The 21,220-nt window shown below is 47.2% G+C and overlaps 5 protein-coding genes across 8 annotated transcripts; 2 read left to right on the top strand and 3 right to left on the bottom strand.

Annotated features, from left to right (window-relative positions):
• Positions 1 to 335: 335 nt before the first annotated feature.
• DFL_008227 (uncharacterized protein) lies at positions 336 to 4,015 on the top strand (the record flags this gene model as incomplete). The annotated part of the gene is made up of 7 exons (XM_067637932.1): positions 336 to 455; positions 928 to 1,020; positions 1,091 to 1,375; positions 1,439 to 2,816; positions 2,870 to 3,292; positions 3,360 to 3,828; positions 3,883 to 4,015. 7 exons carry the CDS (start codon positions 336 to 338, stop codon positions 4,013 to 4,015), a joined length of 2,901 nt encoding a protein of 966 aa, XP_067485872.1.
• A 612-nt stretch (positions 4,016 to 4,627) lies between these two features.
• Positions 4,628 to 6,391, top strand: DFL_008226 (uncharacterized protein; the record flags this gene model as incomplete). Its single annotated transcript, XM_067637931.1, has 7 exons — positions 4,628 to 4,661; positions 4,726 to 4,900; positions 4,960 to 5,012; positions 5,089 to 5,426; positions 5,499 to 5,571; positions 5,637 to 5,830; positions 5,918 to 6,391. 7 exons carry the CDS (start codon positions 4,628 to 4,630, stop codon positions 6,389 to 6,391), a joined length of 1,341 nt encoding a protein of 446 aa, XP_067485871.1.
• A 2,823-nt stretch (positions 6,392 to 9,214) lies between these two features.
• Positions 9,215 to 10,447, bottom strand: DFL_008225 (uncharacterized protein; the record flags this gene model as incomplete). Of its 2 annotated transcripts, none has more annotated exons than XM_067637929.1 (1): positions 9,215 to 10,447. In XM_067637929.1, the coding sequence occupies one exon, from the start codon at positions 10,445 to 10,447 to the stop codon at positions 9,215 to 9,217; it is 1,233 nt and encodes a 410-aa protein (XP_067485869.1). The 2 variants fall into 2 exon arrangements, with proteins under 2 accessions (XP_067485869.1, XP_067485870.1); XM_067637930.1 differs by having other exon boundaries at positions 9,215 to 10,048.
• Positions 10,448 to 15,591: 5,144 nt separating this feature from the next.
• DFL_008224 (uncharacterized protein) lies at positions 15,592 to 18,179 on the bottom strand (the record flags this gene model as incomplete). 3 transcript variants are annotated; one of them, XM_067637926.1, is made up of 9 exons in its annotated part: positions 15,592 to 15,648; positions 15,716 to 15,860; positions 15,924 to 16,130; positions 16,231 to 16,631; positions 16,844 to 16,989; positions 17,180 to 17,637; positions 17,765 to 17,876; positions 17,971 to 18,081; positions 18,167 to 18,179. In XM_067637926.1, the coding sequence occupies 9 exons, from the start codon at positions 18,177 to 18,179 to the stop codon at positions 15,592 to 15,594; spliced, it is 1,650 nt and encodes a 549-aa protein (XP_067485866.1). The 3 variants fall into 3 exon arrangements, with proteins under 3 accessions (XP_067485866.1, XP_067485868.1, XP_067485867.1); XM_067637928.1 differs by having other exon boundaries at positions 16,270 to 16,631; XM_067637927.1 differs by having other exon boundaries at positions 16,270 to 16,625.
• Positions 18,180 to 19,652: 1,473 nt separating this feature from the next.
• Positions 19,653 to 20,488, bottom strand: DFL_008223 (uncharacterized protein; the record flags this gene model as incomplete). The annotated part of the gene is made up of 2 exons (XM_067637925.1): positions 19,653 to 19,702; positions 19,786 to 20,488. The coding sequence occupies 2 exons, from the start codon at positions 20,486 to 20,488 to the stop codon at positions 19,653 to 19,655; spliced, it is 753 nt and encodes a 250-aa protein (XP_067485865.1).
• Positions 20,489 to 21,220: the final 732 nt, after the last annotated feature.

Genomic DNA, 21,220 nt, shown 5'->3' with positions numbered 1-21,220 from the left:
GAACACCTGATCCTGACCTCGACCTCCCATCATCCGCCTATTTGCCATTAACTATTCCAACCTTCTTTTCATCGCCACCATACACACTTGTCTATTACTTAACTGCTCTTTGAAGCTTCCGAAAGTACTTGCCCGCAGAGGAAGAACAGTCGCTTGACGCTGCTTAACAGAGAGAGCTATTTTGATAACGATAAAGGCGCGGTGGACCTAAGCTCTGCATAAAGGAAAGGAGCTAAAAGAGGCTACCCAAAATCGTCACCAGAGTTTCCCATACTCGCATCATCGGAATCCTCCGTCGTCCTTGACTGGGAAGACACATCTTCTAAACGGTAATCATGGCTACAACGAGCCCGGATCTCGCTCCAATCCTTCAGGCCCTGGCTACCATGCAGGGCCATGCCGATCGAGTACAGAAGTACCAAGCCAACGAATATCTCGAGGCATTTCAGAAATCGGTGGGTCCTTTCGCACAACCTCTCCTCTGCTCTACAACCCCGTCCCGTCCAGTCCAGACGAGCCATCCTGATCAGTACCCATTCGAAACAATTTGCCCTTGGCGTCTGCATTGTCATTTCAGAAAAGGATATATGATGAACAGATGAATCATAGTCGTTGAAGTTCCGCCACCAGCAGTTCGCGCAGTTCATGTTTCCTGGCTCAATATCCTCCTCGTCCCTCTGCTTTTTCTCAAACACCCTTCTCGTGTCTTGCTCCCGCAAGTAGATATCTTCAGCTCGCCGGTTTGAGAGAAAGAACCAGCCGTTCCGCAAGCTATACTTGAACATCTGTCATGGTTCATATATGTCAAATCAAATTTCTGGACGGGCTACGGATATTCAACTCGTCACTACTACTACTACTACAATGAAGATCGGAGACTGATTCAACGATTCCGCTGGTTTTGGTGGTCGTTTTTCTACTCAACAGCCTGAAGCATGGAGCTTCACCTTCTCTATGTTGAAATCGGCGGAATTGCCACTAGATGTCAAACTGTTCGCGGCCACTACTCTCAAGGGAAAGGTAAGAGCTCTTTTCCAACATATGCCTTGCGGAGGCACTAACAGCTAACATCAAACATTGTATTTTCTAGATAATCTATGATGTTCCTCAGCTTCCCCGACACGCTCTCGGAGAGCTTAGGGATTCTCTTCTTGGTCTACTTCAAGAGTTCAGATCTGAGAAAAAAAACAGAATTATCAGAACCCAACTCAATGTCTGCCTTGCAATTCTTGCAATTCAAATGACAGAATGGAAAAACGTCCTGGATTCTGTTATCGAAAAACTAGGAACGGATGCCGACGGCAGCGTTTGCCTCCTCGAATTTCTTAAAGTTCTCCCGGAAGAAGTCACAGAAGGACGCAGGATTCGCATGACGGTATGTTATCCCATTCCCTATAACGCTTTGCATGAACCATAGCTAAACCATCTTTACTACCAGGACGAAGAACTAGATGCTCGGGCGAAAGAGCTTCTTGAGGACAATACAGAACAAGTCATGAATCTACTGATATCCTATTCGCAATCCGTCCCCACGGCTTCCGAAGAACCACTCCTCACATCTTGTCTCACCTCCTGGTTGCGGGAAATCCCTGTTCTCACGATCGCAAGCTCCCCTCTCCTCGCGAGCACAATCAAAGCGTTGTCATCGGAAGCAGCCTTTGACTCCGCAGTCGATTGCCTCTGTGCAATGTTCGCTGAAACCCGGGATGTGGACGAATGTTTGGATACCATAAACATCTTGGTCCCAGAGGTCATGAAACTGCAACCGAGAATCGCCAACGCGGCGGAAAATGACATCGAACAACTTCGAGGATACACGAAACTGTTTGCAGAGGCTGGGGAAGCGTGGGTCATCCTGATTGCTAGAATGCCTACGGAGTTTCGGCCTCTCGTCGAAGCGATCTTAGAATGTTCTGCGAGAGATAGGGAACAGGAGGTTATCGGCCTTACATTCAACTTCTGGTTCGACCTCAAGAACTACCTTGTGTTGGAAAATTATATCGAAGCTAGAGTCCAATTGGCCGACCTTTTTGCTAGTCTGGTGGATGTTATGATCGGCCATCTAAAATACCCAATTCCTGAGTCTAGCGACGAGTCGGACCTCTTCGACGGGGATCGGGAACAAGAAGAAAGATTTAGAGAATTCCGACACAAGATGGGTGATGTTTTGAAGGATTGTTGTGAAGTTTTGGGAGCTCGAGATTGCTTGGCGAAGGCCTATACCCTCGTTGAACAGTACATGAGGTCCTATGTCGCTGGAACTCCATCAGCACAGAACCCTGTCCCGAACTGGCAGGCTTTGGAAGCTCCCCTGTTCAGCATGCGTGCAATGGGGCGCATGGTCCCGAGCGACGAGGCTGAAGTTCTTCCGAGGATCATGAGCCTCCTTATCCAGCTCCCAGAGCATCCGAAAGTGCGATTTGCGGCTACGTTGGTATTGGGAAGATACACGGAGTGGACCGCGAAGCACCCAGAATACTTGGAGGCTCAGCTCACATATATCACCAATGGATTTGCCCATAGCGACAAGGATGTTATGCGCGCTGCCGCTATGGCCCTACGATATTTTTGTCAAGACTGTCATCAGCTGCTAGTCGGCCATATCACCCAGTTGCATACATTTTACGAGCAAGTCAGCGCAAATTTGCCTACCCAAAGTCTAGAGGAGGTCACGGACGGGGTTGCCCACGTGGTTGCCGCACAACCAATTGAAAAGATATACGACGCACTGAGGCTTTTCTGCGAACCGATTACCAAGAGGTTGATGGATAAAGCAAATCAAGCAAGGGACAAAGAATCCGTTCGAGAACTCTCAGGTACGCATTATCTTGCTATTTCTAATTCTCGAATACTAGCTAACTTTTAAAAGAAATCGTCTCCCTTCTCACCACATTCGCAGCAATCGTTCGACCGAACGTCGAACCTGACAAAGAGAACCCAATGGTTCGTTTCTGGACAGACGTTTTCCCAGTGGTTACAACTATCCTGGAGACCTTTATCGCCTACCCCGCAATTTGTGAACGGGTATCCAAGTTCTATCGTACTCTTTTGATCTCATACAGGACAGCGATGCTTCCGCTGTTGCCAGTTCTAGCCGACAAATTAGCCACATGTTTCCAGAAATCAAAGCAAGGATGCTTTCTATGGGTTACCGGCTCTGTCATTCGAGAATTCAACGACGAGGAGTTCGTAGACCAAAACACGAGAGAGGCTATCTACCAATTCCTTCAACAGCAATGTTGGTCGATGTTCAAAATTCTTTCGGAAGAGCAACCCAAGAATATCCCAGATCGTAAGTGCACAGCTGGACCATGAAACCCTCAACCTAATACCCTAACTAACAATATTTCGCCGCTTAGTGGTTGAAGACTTTTTCAGACTCATGCAAGATGCCATAATGTTTCACCCTATGCGAATAATACCATCCCAGCTCCTAGAACCCAGCCTTAAAGCAGCCCTAGCCTGCTTGGTTCTAGAACAAAACGAACCTCTCATTGCGGTGCTCCATTTCCTTCGCGACCTCCTTGTGTACGGCACTCCGACGCCTCCAACATCTCGCTATGATTCTCCGGAGAATCCTCCTGAGATTAGATCTGCTGTTGTCAATATCACTAGAGCCCAGGGAGATGTACTCACCATCCGGATCTTGAGTGGCCTCATGTATTCATTCCCACGAGATTGCGTTCCAGATAGTTCGGGAGTCTTGATGACTCTAATCGAATTGCTCCCCGAAGACACCATTGGCTGGGTTTCCAAGACGGTCAACCAGCTACCCCCTGGCTCGGTTTCTGAACAGGAGAGACAAAAATTTTTGACAAATTTTCAACAGTAAGTAATTTCTCAGGCTACCAAGTATACAAACACTAATCCTGAGATCTACAGATCTATAATCTCCAGAGACGCAAAAAAGGTGAGGTACCAGCTTCAAGATTTCACAAACTGGTATAGAAGAAAGAACGTCACACCCCGTGCTGCATCGACCTCCGGCATCAGTACTCCTAAGTTTAGTTTTTAACTCGGCGGAATGTCGTCGTCGGATATGTGTCTCCACTCCCTTTAACCAACTTTCACTTGTACCCTCGCATGCATTGATAATATCTGTTTTTTCTTTTCTCTATTTTCTTTATTTTCTGTCACTCCTTTCGACTCTTGGATCAAGAATAATTTGTAGGGAGGGAGGAATCTGGTGTGTGGTGGGGGCTATGTGGTAGAGATACAACCCTAAAAGTCGCTAGCAAAATTACCCGCAGTAGACATTATTCTAAACCAGAGCAATTGGGTGTATTGAACATCCCGAAACAATACTCGGTGGATCATGTGTAGGCCCTTCCCTTGAATTGGGCGGTGACACTTCCAGGGACCTGTTCCGCAGTAGCTCAGAATTGCCGTAGGCGTAGCGAAAACAATCATGAATCAATCATCATTTTCAGATCTCGCAATTTCGTCACTTTCGAGCTGCCATTACGTGCTAGAGCCTTTGGGATTTCTCCCGCATTCAAGATACAACATCGTGTTGTATCTTGTCCACATATAACCACACACCATAGTCCAATCAGTCTTTTCCACCAGAGACAGCCTTAAGTTGCTTTGGCAAAGCAGCGAATACATGGCCGGACCGATTTTTGATATGGATCCACCTAGCTCGGTGGATTATAACCGGCGTTTGTACCCACGTCTGTGTTATCAATTAATTATACTAACTGGTTAACGCGTGTATACATGCAGACAGGTTACCTACACAGTCTGCTGCTGCTACCCTAGCTACGCAGCTTGATCAAGAATATGGAAGCTTCGCGACTGGGAGCGAAGCTCTCGACAATTCATGGGGAGGTACCGGCCTTGAAAGAGGCAAATTGGTAGAAATCTGCGGTCCTCCAGGCTCTGGGAAGACCGCGATCGCGTACGTTCTCTCGTGACTTTCACGATAAACCCAATGATCTGATTTCACCGGAATCTCAGGCTCCAGCTGGTGGCAGATGCAGTTTCCAAAGGCGAACAAGTTTGCTGGATAGGTGAGGATGTTATCAACGTTTTCATTCAAGCATTCGAGAAAATAGAAAACTAAAGCTTTCTATGGATGGCGTGTAGATACTTTATCACAATGCCCAATCTCGCGACTTGAGGATATTTTAGCAGAAAGGAATCTGGTGTCCAAGGCGCCATCGATCCTTCGATACCAAATCACGTCCTTGGCACACTTCTTCGCCATCATGGCCTATCTAACAAATTCTTCTATGGAAATATCACTGGTTATCATTGACGACATATCATTGCTGTTTACGAAAGAATTCCCGCCAGCATCGGATGTGCCACAGCCTCAGGCTTTACCAAACAAAGGTCACGAGAAACAACTGGATAAGCGTGGGAGGCTCGTAGCGGATATCGCGAATCGCCTTCAGCGTTTCTCCGCATCCAGGGTGGCGGCGGTATGTTCTCCATGATTATATCTCGGAGACGAGGACCTAGGGGGCTTTGTTGACGATAGTATAATGCAACAGGTCGTCGTTCTAAATCAGCTAGCGACAAAGGCCGTAAGGGGAGGCGGCCCTCTGGAGCTGGCGCCATCCGTCCGTGAGCTACCCCGCCAAGTTTGTATATGGGAATCGAGAATCTTAGATTGACAACTGGTGAGCTAGATTCCGCAACCCATAACTGGGCACATGCATTCCACCATAGGATACTGCTCCTCAGAAAGCATGTACCGAAAACGGATCCGCGGGCGGATAAGAGACATCTGCGATTTATTTTCGTGCTGAAGTCGTTGGGGGTGGATATCCAAAACACAAATCTAAGCCGGCCAGACCAATTCTTTGTGATTAAGGTTAACAAAGTCAGTACTCCGTAGCAATTTCGCACTAAAATTTTCGGATAGACCGTGCGGAAAATTTGGGGTATCCCTTGCGCTAACTAGGAGTAGAATGGTGTCGAAGATGAGAAACAGCAGATTTTCGAGGCACTAACTGGTGCAATTTCAATGGCCGAGTCCTTTGCTACATCGGGAGAGAACTCGGAAGAACACTACGGTATCGGGTTCTCTGACAGCGACGAAGAACCGGAAGTAACTCCCTTGCCTGGAGGGCACCTGAAACGGAAGCGTAGCAGTGATGCCGCTAGCGACTCGGAATCTCATGGGAATTCAGGCGCCAATGTCACAAACGATGCCCCAAGTGAAAAAGTCGACGATGATTATTCATCAGATACGGTTGATTTGGTGCCTGTCCCAGCAGCTTTGACTGAATCGTTCCCAATATTGAGCCAGGCGCGAGACAGTCGTCTTTACGAGGCTGCGGAAATTTTTGAAGCAAAAACGTTGGAGCCGGTGATTCCCCAGAAATTCGGTAGAACTATCGTGCCTGACTCGGACGGTGAAAGCGACGATGACGTACTATAAGGAGGACTCTACCGGGTTCCAGGCGAAAAAAGAAGCTTGTGCACTTTTTCACAAGATACCCCCGAGTTTTTCACAGCACATTGCCTGTTAGCCGACAGATATGTGAAGTGGTAAATCGCCACCATCATGGTTCCGAGAAATGTTCGTTGGGTATGTGCTAGTACATCCCGAATTCCGAGATTCCTCTTCTTAAGCTTTCGGTTCGAAGGATGGATCAATCTTGCTGTCTTTGACTTTCCCATTCTAGTTTCTCCATGCTCTAATTTCTCTTTGTCGGGCGGGTAGTCGTCTCGGGGCCACCCACCGGCAAAGCGTTTCGAATTCTTTGGGCTGGAACCACAAGCTCAAAGCATACGCATGTGCCGAAGTAGCTCCATAGCCCCGAGACCAAAGCCGATTCGACGGAGAAACAGACAGAGTTGGCGGCAACAGGCAAAAAGAACGGGGCCTCCTAAAAAGTTACCGAGCTGGCATCTTGGGCTTATCTTTTCGTTTTCAAGACTCGCACGAAATCTCAGAGCCAACTCGAGGGTGTATGTCACCATTTCTCAGTCTATTGCGAGAGCATCACACCATTGTCAATTTATTTCGTATGTAGATAAGATTGATTTTAGCCTGAACGAGTTTTAGTCTCACTGTGTACAAGAGCTGAAAAACACCCCGGTTGAGATGAGCTGTAGAGCTCTCTTCAAAGCATGTCTTTATTAGACGTAAGCAGAAAAAAATCTCATGTATCCCACGGGTACACCTTCTCGAACCGTCAGCAGATTACGAGATATGCTGCTTTGGACTGCAGGAAACCTTTGAGCTGATAAGCTAAAGCTACGTATTTGCACAGCGCAATTAGATGAATAATTTTATTTCTAGTTTTATCTCGCCTGGGATGAAGTAGGTAGGCATGCAAGCACTTAGGTGCTATCTGAGGATCCCCTTCCAGCTCTCGCCTTGTTTGTTCTGTCACCCCCCTTTCTTTTTCCTTTCCTTCTTTTCTCTTTATTATTGTATAATCCCGACTCGCACGCCATGCAGTGCGGGGGCCCCAGATTCTCGCTTGGGAACCTTCTTTACTGTGGAGGAGGATCTTCGATTTCAGCACCCAAGTGGTCCGACTTTGTACATCGATCCCAATCCCGAGTCGCCTTGTTGAGGCCGAATAGCTGAAGACAAATATCTCATGATAGTGGCCCACTTTGTACACACCTTTTTTCTCCTTCTTCTTTCACATATTCTCCTTTTTTGTTTTTTTTTTTTCCCTTTCTCCCTCTCCCTTCGATTTGCAGTTCTGAAGTGGAGGATCCGCCGTTCGGCGGCTATCTCGTAAAAAATACTTGAACACTTGATACTTTGTATAAAAAGAAATAGAAAAAAAAAAAAAGAAGTTATATCTGTCGGTCTGTCTGTAATTTCGGGATGTACATACATACTCATGTATGTACTATGTAAGTACTTGACGCATGCAGCTGTCGACCGGTCTTTAAACTTCTGTTTTTTTCCTTATCTCTTGGTTAAAACCAACATAGTTTAAGACAAAAAAAAAAAAGATACAGAGGAGAATGAGTTTACTAAATTTGCACAAATCGATATGCAAACCATTACCATAAAAAAAGGGAAAGACATAGTGGGCTTGCCCGTTCTCTCCACTTTCCGACTTTTTCGGGGCACATGAATTTTCTTTTCTTTCCTTATAGAGTATATTTTACATTCGAAAGCGGGGTGCTTTGCTAAACAAGCTTCTTTCTTCCCTGTCCATTCCATCACGATATCTGTATTTTTTATCGCGGAATCGTGGGGATACATGTCGAATTTAAGGACCCAAAACAGTAGGCTCTCTCTTTTTTTTCCAAAAGGGAAAGAACCCGGGTTAACGCCATACGACACCCAACTGTCGTGAAACAGCGAACAACGAGCAGGTTGGTACTATACCAGTTGGTTTCTCGAACATGTGCTTTTCTTGGGGTTCCCTTTTTTCCTTTCCCCATCTTTTTTTTTTTTTTTTTTCGTTACGTACTCGATTAGCAACTACCAAAAAGTTGGCACGAGAGCTCTGGCGCTCTTCAATCTTTCGTCGGGCCCCAAAAGGAAGATCGAATTGGTCACTCCAGTTATCCGATATCTGGGGTAATGATGCTAGCTTAAAATACTAGTTATACAGTACATATATGGTTTTGTACCACTGATGTAATTAGAAGAAGAAAAAAGGAAAAAGAAAGAAGAAAAAAGGGTTCTCTAACAATTTGCATGTGGAGAAGACTAGTGAAGCCGCCTTTATTAAGAATGGTCGTGGGTGTGAACCACAAAATGTAACAGAAGGGTTAAGAAGAGTGGTATTATGATACGAATGTCCAAAGAAACACGATCAAAGCGCCGGTACATGTGTGTTATCTTCTATCATAGCGAAGCAAATCCCAGGAACGAACATTTGAAGCATGAGAATGAATAATGATAAATAAAATGACGGCTCCCTCCATCTATAAATTGAATGAACCCAATGGCAATTCCCGGTACCCCAAAATAAACTGAATGAATCCGCAAAAAAATGACTAGAAAGGTACGCCTCCGAAAAGCTAGAAATGTAATAATGTAATAATTCCTCAAGTGTAGAGGAGGAGGGAAGTATGACGGATAAAAACAAGAACACCGAGAAAAGAGATATATATATGCAAATGCCTTCCCAAATAGTACAAATAAAGATATAAAAAGCTCGATGGCTGTAACAAGGAATATCGTCTAAAAATATCGGGAATAATGATAGAAAAAAATAAAAAATAAGGTGGGGTTTGAAGGATAAAGGATATTAGGACGGGGGAGAGAAAGTAAATATCATCATAGACGGTCGGAAAGATCGCCTCCGGCAACGGATCCAGCCGCAGATGAATTACCAGACGAGAAACCGCTGCCGTTACCGTTCAGAAGATCGTGAACGGTGACCCTCGGAACAGATGGTATTGGAAGTTTTCTCTGAGCCCCCTCGCTCTTGCTCATAATATCAGTTAAACGGAGAGCGGATGTGGTCGGTGTTATCGATGGCGTATTTGTTGCAGAGTAAGGATCAGCAATATCCATCGGAGCAAGCGCCGGCATAGGTCTCAGGGAGAGGAGACGAATGCTAGGAAGTTGTAATCCGGATCCATATTCGAGCTCTCGTGGATAGAGCCTCGGCGAATGAGCTGGAGTTGCGAGAGGAGTGTGTTCGGGGGTAGGAGAGCAAGAGTCGTGAGAGAAAGTTGGAGAAGATGGTGCAGTAGAAATGGGAGAAGTAGGTCGGGATCGCTTGGCTGCCCGGTGGGCAAGATATGGGTTTTCGTCATCATGAGAGTGCGACCTGGACATCGATGATGTGGTGTCCATTTGCTGGGAAATCGGTGCAAGAGGTGCCAATCTCGAGTGGCTATAGAGATGCGGTGCGAGGTACGAATTCGAGCCAAACCTCTCCCTCTCCAATTCCCTCGAGGCAGCGGCGGCCAACAAGCTCATGTCCAACGGACCCTGGGAATTGCCACCGGAAACTCTTCCGAACCCCGGAAGATTTCCAATGGGCGAGCTGTGGTGAGAAAAGTGAGAATGAGGAGGAGAAACATTTGGCGATGCAACAATTGAAGAAGGCGCGGATTTCGAGCCATGCCTTGGAGGAGGAGGCATCATAGCGGATGGAGTCATGGCGTTTGGTGATGTCCTAGACTCAAGCTGCTGCTGAGCCAACGAGGGATGATGTTGAGCACCGTTCTTGTTACTTCTCCTCGAGTTTGGGTTATTGTGAATTCTGGAATGTCGAGTCAATTCGTCAGAACGGCTGAATCGTTTCGAGCAGCCCGGGAATGTGCAGGCGTGTGGCTTTTCCCCGGTATGGGTTCTGATATGGCGGGTTTGATGCTCGAGGCGGTGGAAGCAGCGGCTGCAGATTGGACATTTGTAAGGTCGAGGCATTTCCTCGGTCTGAGGTCTCGATACATCGTGGTCCTCCATGATCTGGGCGAGGTTGGAGACTCGGCTGCTGGGTTGGGCTGTGACCCCGGTTTCAATAATCGGTGTGAATAATGACGCTCCGGCGGTGGCCATGGCGTCTTTATGAAGTAGATGCTGTGAATAGGATTCTCTCGTCCGAGAATTCTACAATTTTTCTGTACTACCCGAGGTTGTGCTGTATCCGATCTAGCTATGTTTTGGTTCCCAAGCTTCAGAATGTCGGTTGACCTTCAAGAGACAAGGAAAGAAAAGAAAGAAAATCCAAACAATGTCGGATTGACTGGATATCTCTATAGATATGTAGATATATATAAGTATCGAGTATCTTTTTTTTTTTTACCACTGACGACAAGGATGGAGTCGGGAAGGGAAGGAAAAAGAAAATAGAGGTAGGAAGGGGTGTGAGAAACTGGGGAAGAAGGGCGGACTTTTATAGAAGTGACGGCAGACAGCAAAAAGGTGTCGATGGAAGAGCAGGAGGGGAGAGGGGAGTTTAAGAGGGAGCGGTGAGAGAGAGTGTGTGGGAGCTTATGTTGGAGAAGGCAGAATGGTGTGGGTGGAAAATAAAAAATAGAAAAATGCCAGTAAGGAAAATATGGGGGTACCACGTCCTGGACAGAACATTTCTCCCTTGCTTTTCTTTTTTCTTCTCCCTCTTCCTCTTCTTTTTTTTGGTTCTGGTGCCCGTCTGGGGCCTCGTCGGGTTTTTTTATTTCCTTTCTTTTTCTTATTTAAAGTTGGGGCACCGTCATCGAAAGGGGACGGACGATGAGGGAAAGGCAAGACAAGAGGACGAAGGTGCTGTGAACTAGGGTGGGGAAGGACAAGGACGAGGATGGATCGGAGGCCACGAAAATCGATTGAAACTTCGTTCGCGGAGTTCCCAAGAACAGCAGTTCAAGGTTGGGGGTCGCATCCTTCCATCCATCCACACATTCACACACATGCTCATGCCTTGCGTGCCCGTGCTCCAGCCGGCAAAGGGCCCTTTTTCTTTTCTTTTCTTTGCTGTTCAAGCCTTCGGATCTCCCAAAATTCCACCGAGCTGAGGTGTGGGGAAACTGTTCGACCCCCTCCCCCCGGCGGCATGCTGGCGCCCGAGGTTATCCATCCATCTTTGCTTTGCCCCCCTCTTCCGCAATATCTGTATTTTCTGTGTACTACATCCTCCATAGGATACTGCAAGTACGTCTGCGCATACTCTGTATATCCACAGATATCCACAGATATCCATTAAGCATCGGCGGCGGAAGGAATCACAACCCCACTCTTTGGCGCGAACAGATCCTGGCCAGAACTCTTCCTCCTTGTCGACAAGCGAGGCAACCATTCCAATCCGTCTATCAACCCTATCCTTACGCTCCATTCCACAGGCGCATATGTACTTACATATGTGTGACATCCGTAGTGGAGGTACGTGAGGGGGCGGAGGGACGGGCGGAATGATGATTATAATGATGGTGATGGTGATATCAGGGTCCAACGAGCACGTCTTTCGAAACTACCGCCCCCCTAAAGATAAAATAGGGTAACGAGAAGTCGTTTTTCACCCCACACGTTCGTGTGCTCGTTGCATCACCCTCCGCTTTTAACCTCCTTCATCGAGAAGCAAACGAATCAGAAGAGCATTGTGATGTATGGAGCTATAAAAAAAGCAGGTGTGGTAGAAGCGGGACCAGGGTCATTTTTGGGGCGCCTGGATTTCGCTCCGCATCAGTTTGTTTCCTTTATCTTGCCCAAGCCGTCCACTTAAATCGAACATCGTCTCTTTGAAGAAGGCATAGAGACTATCGCAACGCCCAGAACCTCCAGTGAACCCCCACTCGCTTCTTGCGACTCCTTCCGAAGCCCATCTGCCCATTGTCGTACATATCTTTGAGGACACACACCAGTTTATTTCCCCATAAACTTGGCATGTTCCATCGATTTGGTTGGTCTGGGGACTTAATTTGCCGCTTAAAATCAGATTAAGCTTACCCGCTGCCCCCATTGTTTCTTTTTCTTCCCCAATCTCGTTGACCTTTCTCATCATCCCGTTTTCCCTCTCTTTCGATTCAGAGACCAATAATTTCGAAACTGCGGGGTAGGCAAGGCCTGGATTAATCAGAATGCTCTGTTTGCGATCAGCGAGGGTGGTAATTCGTATTGCACGATCGTTGTTTGGAATCTGTACTTCCTGTTGGTTTCAGCCTGAGGGATGCCACCAGACCGATGTCGTGATATCATCCATAAAATATGAAAATGACCAACCAGCAAGCACGTGCGCGGTTGAATTCCATGGACACCTTTTAGAGAAATAGCCATGGGCTCGGATTTCAGATTGGTGGCTCCTCTTGGGGAAGGCCCACGTAAAGCGGGCATCCTTTTAGGCTGGTGATACCTTGGTCGAGTTTCGCGGCAGCTTGAGATTGGCGATACGAAGTATGAAGGTGGAATTGCATTGCAATGCAATGCAGTTGTGGAGGTGGTCCCCCCACGCTACTGCTGTGGCATGAGCCTCAGCAGGAGCGGCCGGAGCTAAATGACTACCCAAATAAAGCAGATTGATTACATGCAGTCGGGCACAGACACAGCTCTGGTTGTTAGGCGATGGGATTTCGGCCCGGAAATCGGTCCAGCAGCAGATGTGTTGTGGTGTTTGCTGCCCTTTAGCCGGTTCCCTTTAGCCGGATGAATTTCCTGAAGCTCGGAAAAACTCCTCGATTCGATAGAAGGGGTTTAGTTTTTCCGGGAGGCAATCTCGTCTGTGTCTGTGCTTTGTGGCCTTCGAACATACACTAACCACTAGTAAGCATCACTCGTCTCGTCTCCCCAGACTTTGCCTAGGTACCTCACATGTATGTACTTGGACCAGAAGAACGGACCAATATAACATGTATGCGGATAAACCGAGGATAAAGTAAATGGGTGCTGCGAGATAATCGCACGCTCGGGGAATTTCGCACACCCCGGCTTCGATGTTAATTCCTCTCAGTCCTTGATCCATGGATGAGAGCCCTCGAAGACACTCCCTCCGAGCGATATATCCACATCTGAAACCGAGCAGTCGCATCATTTCATCCCTGTCGACATGTGAAGGAGCTCGGAGAGCCCTGCATATCTGTACATACAAATAATATGCACGGTGGTCCCTGCACCCTGTGGATCCGTCCAAATTCTTTCTAGAAGCTGTGGGCCAAAGCTTGATTGAACCCTCCTCTTCCTCTTGCACGTATGTATGTTTAGTTGTTCACATACCCCCAAGTTAGAACCCTGCGGACTCGCCAAAGCTATCTCGGAGATAGACAGCTTGTTGAGATTGAGGTTTTTTTTTTATATACCGCAATCGACTGCTAGCCAACATTGACACCTCCCCTGAAACGGTTTCGAGCCCTGCTTTGTTGCAAAATGTTGAGATGCATCTCTGTATCATATGTATATATATACGTGGTCCGTTCACCCCCCCTTGACATCGCCTATCTTCCTCCGATGCATATATTGCATTGGCGATTCGCTTTATAGATTGAACTGCTCCCAATGCACGCTCGCGCATGGGTCCTCCTTGGAAAACCGGCTCCATCATTTGGCCATTGGCCATTCATCCTAGCTATAGGCTAGCTCAGCGCTACTCGCTCCTCATCCTCTCTTCGATATTCCTCATCGTGTGATACCTGAATTTCGAGTTCAAGGCACCCCCCAATTCGAATGCAGGTACAATTCGACAGCTATTCATTTCCGAATCGGCATTCTGGAATATAATTATGTCACGCGACCGAGATTTGGGCACAACTTGCCTGCTGCCAGGATCTGTGCGGTGGACAGCGAACTCAGTCCCTGGAATGGGCTTCGAGGCCCCGGTCCCAAACATTCGAGCAAATTTTCGTTCCTTAACAAGCGTCAGAAGGATATTCGTGCTGTGTTATTCATCCTTTATCAGAGGTCCGGTCTCGTAGAGGAACGTGAGTTTCGTTGTGGATGGATTGGAGTACCTTGAGGTCCCAGCAAACATCGCTGTGCCGGCTGTAACTTTGGTAATATCTTCATTGCCTTTCTTATGTGATAGCAAGGTGTCGGTCGTATTGGCAACGATGTATGTGCTAGCATATACCATAGAGCCTGTCAGGAGTGTTCTGCTTCCGGGGAGCAAGTGACATTCGCGTACAGCAACTAAACCGAATGACCTCGACAGGAAGAATGTCTGGGGTCTGGTCACCAGTTGGGTAATATAATCTCTAGCAAAAGAACAGACCTGCGTTAGTCGACATGGCCGTGATATAGAGAGTTGTAAATCCACAGTTAAAAGGCTAATGGATGCCGCCAATCTTCGTTTACCGCTCGCATTTTCTACCATGCTTCTTCAAGAGAGGTATGTTCCGAGCGGTTTAGGATGTTTCACTCATGACTTAAAGGATAAGGATATTTATAGCCTTACTTGCCAATCATACGAATTGCCTGTGATCGAGGTCAGTAAAACATCAATTCACCGGGCCGAATCATTCGAGGTTGGTGGGCAAACGTACCGGCGCGACGGCGACCGCGGCAATAGCCGCAGAGGCTATATCTGCTCCGATTCTTCTAGTAATCGTGCATTTTGAGGAGATGGCTGCTTTCGCTCATGGACAGCGGCGTAGGCGGTATCCGATTGCATCGGAACTCGAGCTCGGATGCGAGGCTTTTGTGCGATAAAGATGGAAGCTGGCTGTTTTTTTTATATCGATGCATGACATCCCGAAGGATGCAGGTCGGTGGGTACTTAAGAGGTACTCAAGAAAGAACCCAGCCTGGCTCGGGTACTTACATACATGAACTCTCTCTATCGCCTATGAAAAGGCTGGAAGGTAGCTGGCAGGGGAGAGCTCAAATGCTACCGGACAATTTCGCTTCCTATCAACACCGACGTATCTGGGCCCTTGCCTGGCGGCATGAATACCCATACCTACTCAAGTACCTATGTATAAAAAGTATATAATATACCTGGTACACTACCAGGGAGACAGAAAACCAACTACGACGGAATCGAGAATCTACCAATATGCTTGAAGATAAATAACTTGAGAATCAGGCCGCGCGACTTGGGTTCCTATTCGTTGCTAGATCGAGGAGAAGGAAATTCGCTACAAAAAATGGGCGAACAATGCAAAAAAAGAAGTATTGACCGTCAGAACCAAACACCCCGGCCGGCCGATTTGTAGCCTACAGATGCGAATAATTCGAAGGAGCGAGCGGAGAAAACAGAGTACCATCCACGTTCATTCGAATCAAGAGAGCGACATCCGGCTTTGATCTAACGCGGCGTACTCGAGGATGAACTCTTTCTAAAGGATTATAGTCATTCGTTAGCGAGACGTGGGAGGGAAACGGCATGGGAGGGAGAACGCGAACCTGTTGCCGTTCCCATAATGTTGGCTCGAAGAAGACGTAGACGCCCTTTTCAAACCGGCCTTGCACTATCTGCGAAGGCTCGTTACCCGGAACCTTCGTCAGCCAAACCTGGAGTTCTTTATGATACCTCCAATTACGTTGAGTCCTGCGATAATCGTGTTAATGCGACGACCAATTAACCTTGAAAAGCAGTTTGTCTGGTACGTACAGTTCCTGGGCCACGATTTCCTGCATGACATCCTTTGGCATGGTGTAAAAGATATAGAACAGGGTTTCATCGGAAAAATTTCGCACTTTTGACTGCAACGGCTGGGTGTTCAGGACCGCGTAACACTGTGGGAGCTTGAAATCTGGCTCTGCAGCACGGACTTGCTGGTCGGACCACGGAGACGCAAATGTGGCGCTGAGGGGTTGTCTGCGAGAAGAGTGCACGCTAAGTTAGCTTCGGGTCGTTGATTGCGTTTCAACTAGAAGGCCACAATCAGAGAAGCCAAGAAGGACTTCGGGAGCCTTGCTTCAGATGATCAGCTGTGTTAAGAAAGATCGAGCCGTACTCGGGTTGATTCAATTCCAGGCCCAGTTGGGTCAAATCGGTTCCTAGCGCGAGAAGTGCCATGTCGAGATCTTCATTCCGTATCAGAGGGAGGAGGCCGTTGAGTCCAAATCTATCGATCTCGCTCGGGGCCGACGACTCGCTCGGCTCGGTATCCGGTGGAGTCGAGGAGTATCTCTGTGGTGGCTGATCCGATTGAGGGTCCGGTTGGGACGGGATGCCTGTTATTGACGAAGAATTCGAGGGCTGTTGCGCCAATGGACGACCGTTCGTGCTCTGTGGCATCGAAGTTGATGTGGCTACGGCAGCTGCGACGGTACCGGGAGGAGGTGCGATTGATCCTGAGCTCGAAGAAGTCTTTGTCTTTTTTTAATTCGACGAAAATGCCGGCGACGAGTTTATAGTTAGCACATGTGAGTTTTTTTTTCTTCTTTTCTTTCTCTTCTCTTCTTTTCTCTCTTTCTCTTTTTTCCCTTTTGTTATAGGAAGAGGTTCTGGAGAGGTAGGGAGGAAGGACAAAGCGTGAAGCGCGTGTGTGTTTAAGTGAAAGTGTGTATGTGGCTAATTCGACCAACCTTTCGATTGCTGTCGGGTGATATTTCAGCGGCTGTGGAAGAAGAGGACGTTTGCGGTTGTTGTTGATGGGAAAGCGATGAATGGTGAGGTTGGTGATGGTCCATCATGATGGGCGACAGACGCATTGGCTGCTGCTGCTGGCTGGCTGCAACGTTTCGAACCCAATCAGTTGTTATTTCAATCAATCTCATTCTCACCAACAGTCAACGAACAAAATAGAAAGATGAATGAATATAACAGACAACAGTGGTGACAACAAATTGTCTAAAATAGACTTCAAAGTGTCTCCAAGTGCAACGAAATGCAATGATCGATGCGATGCGACGCACACCCACCGTTTAAGTTTTGATTCCTCCCGCTGCTGGCGCCTTGCTGCTGCTGCTGTCGTCCTAAGCTCGTCTGCAGTCCTGAAGATGATAGTCCACCGTTGAGGAACGATTGTCGCTGGGAATCCGACTGCGATAACATATCAAGGCCCTGTAAGGTCTGTCCACCTAGAAGAAAGCTGCCCTTTCGCTCATTCAAACCATCACCAACCAGAGAACTCGAGCTGGGTAGAGCCGGGAAGTCTTCGTTACTCCCCAGCCGCGGGTTTCTACCGCTCGGTCCTCCGCTACCTTGAACTTGTCCTCCTACTCTCTGTATACCAAAATCATCCATTACATGGCTGTTCTGATACAGCTCGTCCTGCGCCTGTCGCCCTTGACCTTGACTCGGAGACTGGGTGCTCGCCCGTCCCCATCCTTGGTTAGAATTCTGGTGAGCACTGCCCGTGCCTAATACGGGAAACTCCCTGCGTCCAATCCACGGTGCCAGCATTTATATCAGCTAACAAGAACCGCAATACAGCACATCCGAACGTGAAAATGAGGAGAGGTAAACGTGTCGATTGGTCGCTAGACAAAAGATTCGGTACATACGAGATATCAAAGGGCGTAGCAGGTTGCGACGAGTTCGCGAGCGGTTGACCAAAGGCGGATATGGACGAATTTTGCGCCTGCTGTGTTGGTGGAAAAGCCCAACCTGTCGATGCTTTACTCCCAGAAAATAGCCAAGGTCAGCCGGTTAATGAATGCAGAACCGGGAGATGAAGGTAGCAACTGGAGCAGCGGTAGTTTTTTCGAACCTAGCTTGCCGTTCGGCGGCATTCTTGATATCAGGTTACTGGAGGCGCCGGACGAGTTTCGGAGACCTGACGACGGCTGCGGGGGGAAGCCAGCATGCCTGGTTTGGGAGCCTGATAAGTCCACGATCAGCCAGCACTGTGCAAATGGCGAATGCTTAAGATCTCGACCTGTCTCGTCGAAGCTAAGGGGACGTACTGGGCCGATTCATGCTTTGAGCTTGTGGTGGGGTTCGAATTCGATTCGGATTAAATGGGGAGCGTGTCCTAAAATCAAGTACTTTAAGCACTTATGTACCGAGATGGGCATCAGGGGAACGTTAGTTGGCCAGTTCGATCCGACCATTTGAATATGCCACTTGGAGGCCAGAGAGGATAAACACTGAATACGCACAGGCGATGAATGCAGCAGTCGATGAGAAATGTCAGCGGGCGCGATTCGAATGGTTGTTTTGATTTATTTTATTTGATTAGGTTTCCTTTGATCAGATGAGGGCACGCATGCACAGTCTGGGTATTATTTTGTCAGATGGGTTTGGTGTCGTCCTAACTAACTACTTACCATCCTTCTAACTACTTTGGTGGTCGGTCAAGGCAAGGCAAGGCAAGGCAGAACAGCGAAGCAGGTGTGTCCGCCGTCCCCTCATAATTTAGTATATAATGCTGTTTCCCCAGGCTTCATAGTTTGTCAGTTTGTTTTTCCCGTTTACAGAAACTCCCTGTTTTTCTGTTGGAAGTACCTCTAAACAACACAAATTTCCTTCCTCGAGAGTTGATGTTCAATTAACTGGCAATAGCAGCATATATTCGCCTTGTTTTACTTTTCACATCGTCTTCATATTTATATTACGGATACCGTAGACGCTGCGCTTTGGGACATTTAAGATCGGAATAACTTGTGGTAAGAAGGCAGAGAAATTACCCATTTAGTTTATCACCTGATCACCCACAGGCGAACCCGAGACGACTTGATGTTCAGAGTATGGGGAGCCATCATTTACGCCAGCAGTATGACGGAACTATAGCATTAATATTGAATTTATTTATTAGGGCGAATCGCACTATTGCCTCTTGATCCTTTCCTTGCAGTCTTTTAGTCCATGTAAACATGATGTCTACCCAAAAGTTGTTTTGGCGGACTAAAAATGCTCTAGCATATGTAGCCTAGCTTGTGCCCTATTGCTGTCTTTAGATAACTGTAGGTTAGAAATGCCGGTGGGTTTTGTGTAGCATAGGGGCTTTGTGGAGGATAGTAGCCTATATTGGTAGCTGTTTTATATAAGTAGCCTATGATTATTATCCACGTTGCTCAAAAGTTTATGTATGAAGGGTAAAGGTATGGTATGAAGAAAGTAAGTTGTATTGATAATAGTGGTATCTACAGGTTTGGGAGCGGTGTTCCTATACACCGTCGAGCGCTGGGTATCGGTACAGGTTAGTCTGGGGGTATAGATATGACTATAGCCATGCGGCGGTATGCGCAACAACTCAATGCTAGCGCTAGTGGAACAAGATTGTTGTGATTCAATAGACGCTGCATCATCGTCTTGCTTGGGGCAACTCCTAGCCTGCGAGCCCGTTGCTTGGGAGTTTGTCAAGCACACCCATGCGCGTATGCAACTGAATTTTAGATCGATGTTGGTGATGGTTTCAATACCTCGGCAGGTAATCACTAGTTTCAGTTACTACCAACCACTCGCTATTGACAGCGACCTCATAGCAAGTAGGAAGCCATCTGAAAGAGTTTAATTTTTTAGCATGTGCATGCCGGCTTCTAGCTCGAAGGTCTAATTGAACGCATAATTAAAAGTGGCTTACCGGAAGATAGGTCTCGCCCGGCTCTTTCCTCTACTCGACGATATGGAGCGACGCTGAGCTCATGGACCAAACTCCATGAATTTAGTGGTTCCTTCATATCAGGGTCGAAAAGCTCGACAATACGATCCTCGGGGATTTGGCGGAAAAAGAGGTACTCGTCCGACTGTGTTATTCGGAAGGGGCAATCGGATGGTATCCCGACTTCTGAACGATCTATGACTGTTTCCATATGGTATATTTTATCCGTTTTGCGTGGCTTGATTGTCATTATAAAATACCAGCCGTCTGGGTGTTTTTGCTGCCAATTTCTAGCCCACGCAAAAGCGTGTGATCTGTCTGAAAACGTGGAGATAAATCTGCTGGGAGTTCTTGAGCGCCAATTGAGATGGTTATGGAATTCCTTAAGTCTGACTGGACCTAACGAGTATTGATCGTTTGCGAGGAATCCTTCTTCGTGGGAATACTGTGTAACGGACTCAGAATAATGAACTCGGTATAATGTCCCGGGAAATTCTTTCTCTGGGAGAATTGGAATTACGTTTCCGCCGCTACCGTCGTGGCCACCGAAGATGTAGCAATAATTGTAGTCATCGTAATCATCATCGGTGTCGCCGTGTAAGTTCAGGAGCTGAGACCAGGTATACCTGATCGTGGTATCACTATTCCGATTTGCCATCGTATGAAGAGACGAAGAAACAACCATATTTATACTTATATACTTTTCATGAGTGCACTGTGTTCTTTCAAATTTAGGACCTTTGTAACAATTGGAGGCAATTTATAATTATGTACTTCAACAGGATCGATGGGACCTTCCTTGCACAACTGCGGGGTTTGAGCTCTAATGTTTCGTTGTCACTCGTTCTGCGACCCGCGGCGTAGTATAGGTAGTAGTAATTCAGGCATGATATGCGGGAATTCAAGAGCGATGCACTAACCTTGCTGTGCCGCAAGGTCGTCGTGCACCAATTACAATTGCTGTCCCAAAAGTCGGCTGACCGTACGGTGACACCGGTGGCCAATTACAGCCCTTCCAGTCGAGCCCACCTTTTGATGCGGATATATATGGGCTTGAAGAGATTGGGTAACGATTTGTGGTCCGCAGGACCCTCCTTGTGGATTCTACGCAACATTTAACTTAAAAATGATATCATATATTATCTGAGCTCGACAATTACAGACAGATGACAAATCGATTGTTGTCCCAAACCACATGGCATTTGTAACTGGATGCATCAAGTGTGCTGGTTTTTGAATACTGAGTATAATATCAAGGAGACTGATTCATTCGACCCTGTTATAACAACGCAGCGGATTTTTGCAATAGTTTTATGTTGTGGTTTTTTGAGCGAACTAGCGTATTCTAGATCTGGTTTGGGTTTGGTCCCGAACACGCTTTTAAACGAAGTGAGCTTCTTCGCTCCGGGATAACTTC

Source organism: Arthrobotrys flagrans, assembly GCF_004000055.1.
Source record: "Arthrobotrys flagrans strain CBS H-5679 chromosome Unknown unitig_1, whole genome shotgun sequence".
NCBI classification, from domain to species: Eukaryota; Fungi; Ascomycota; class Orbiliomycetes; order Orbiliales; family Orbiliaceae; genus Arthrobotrys; species Arthrobotrys flagrans.
The sequence above is the reverse complement of the archived record's forward strand: the minus strand, read 5'-3'. Positions and strand labels throughout refer to the sequence as shown.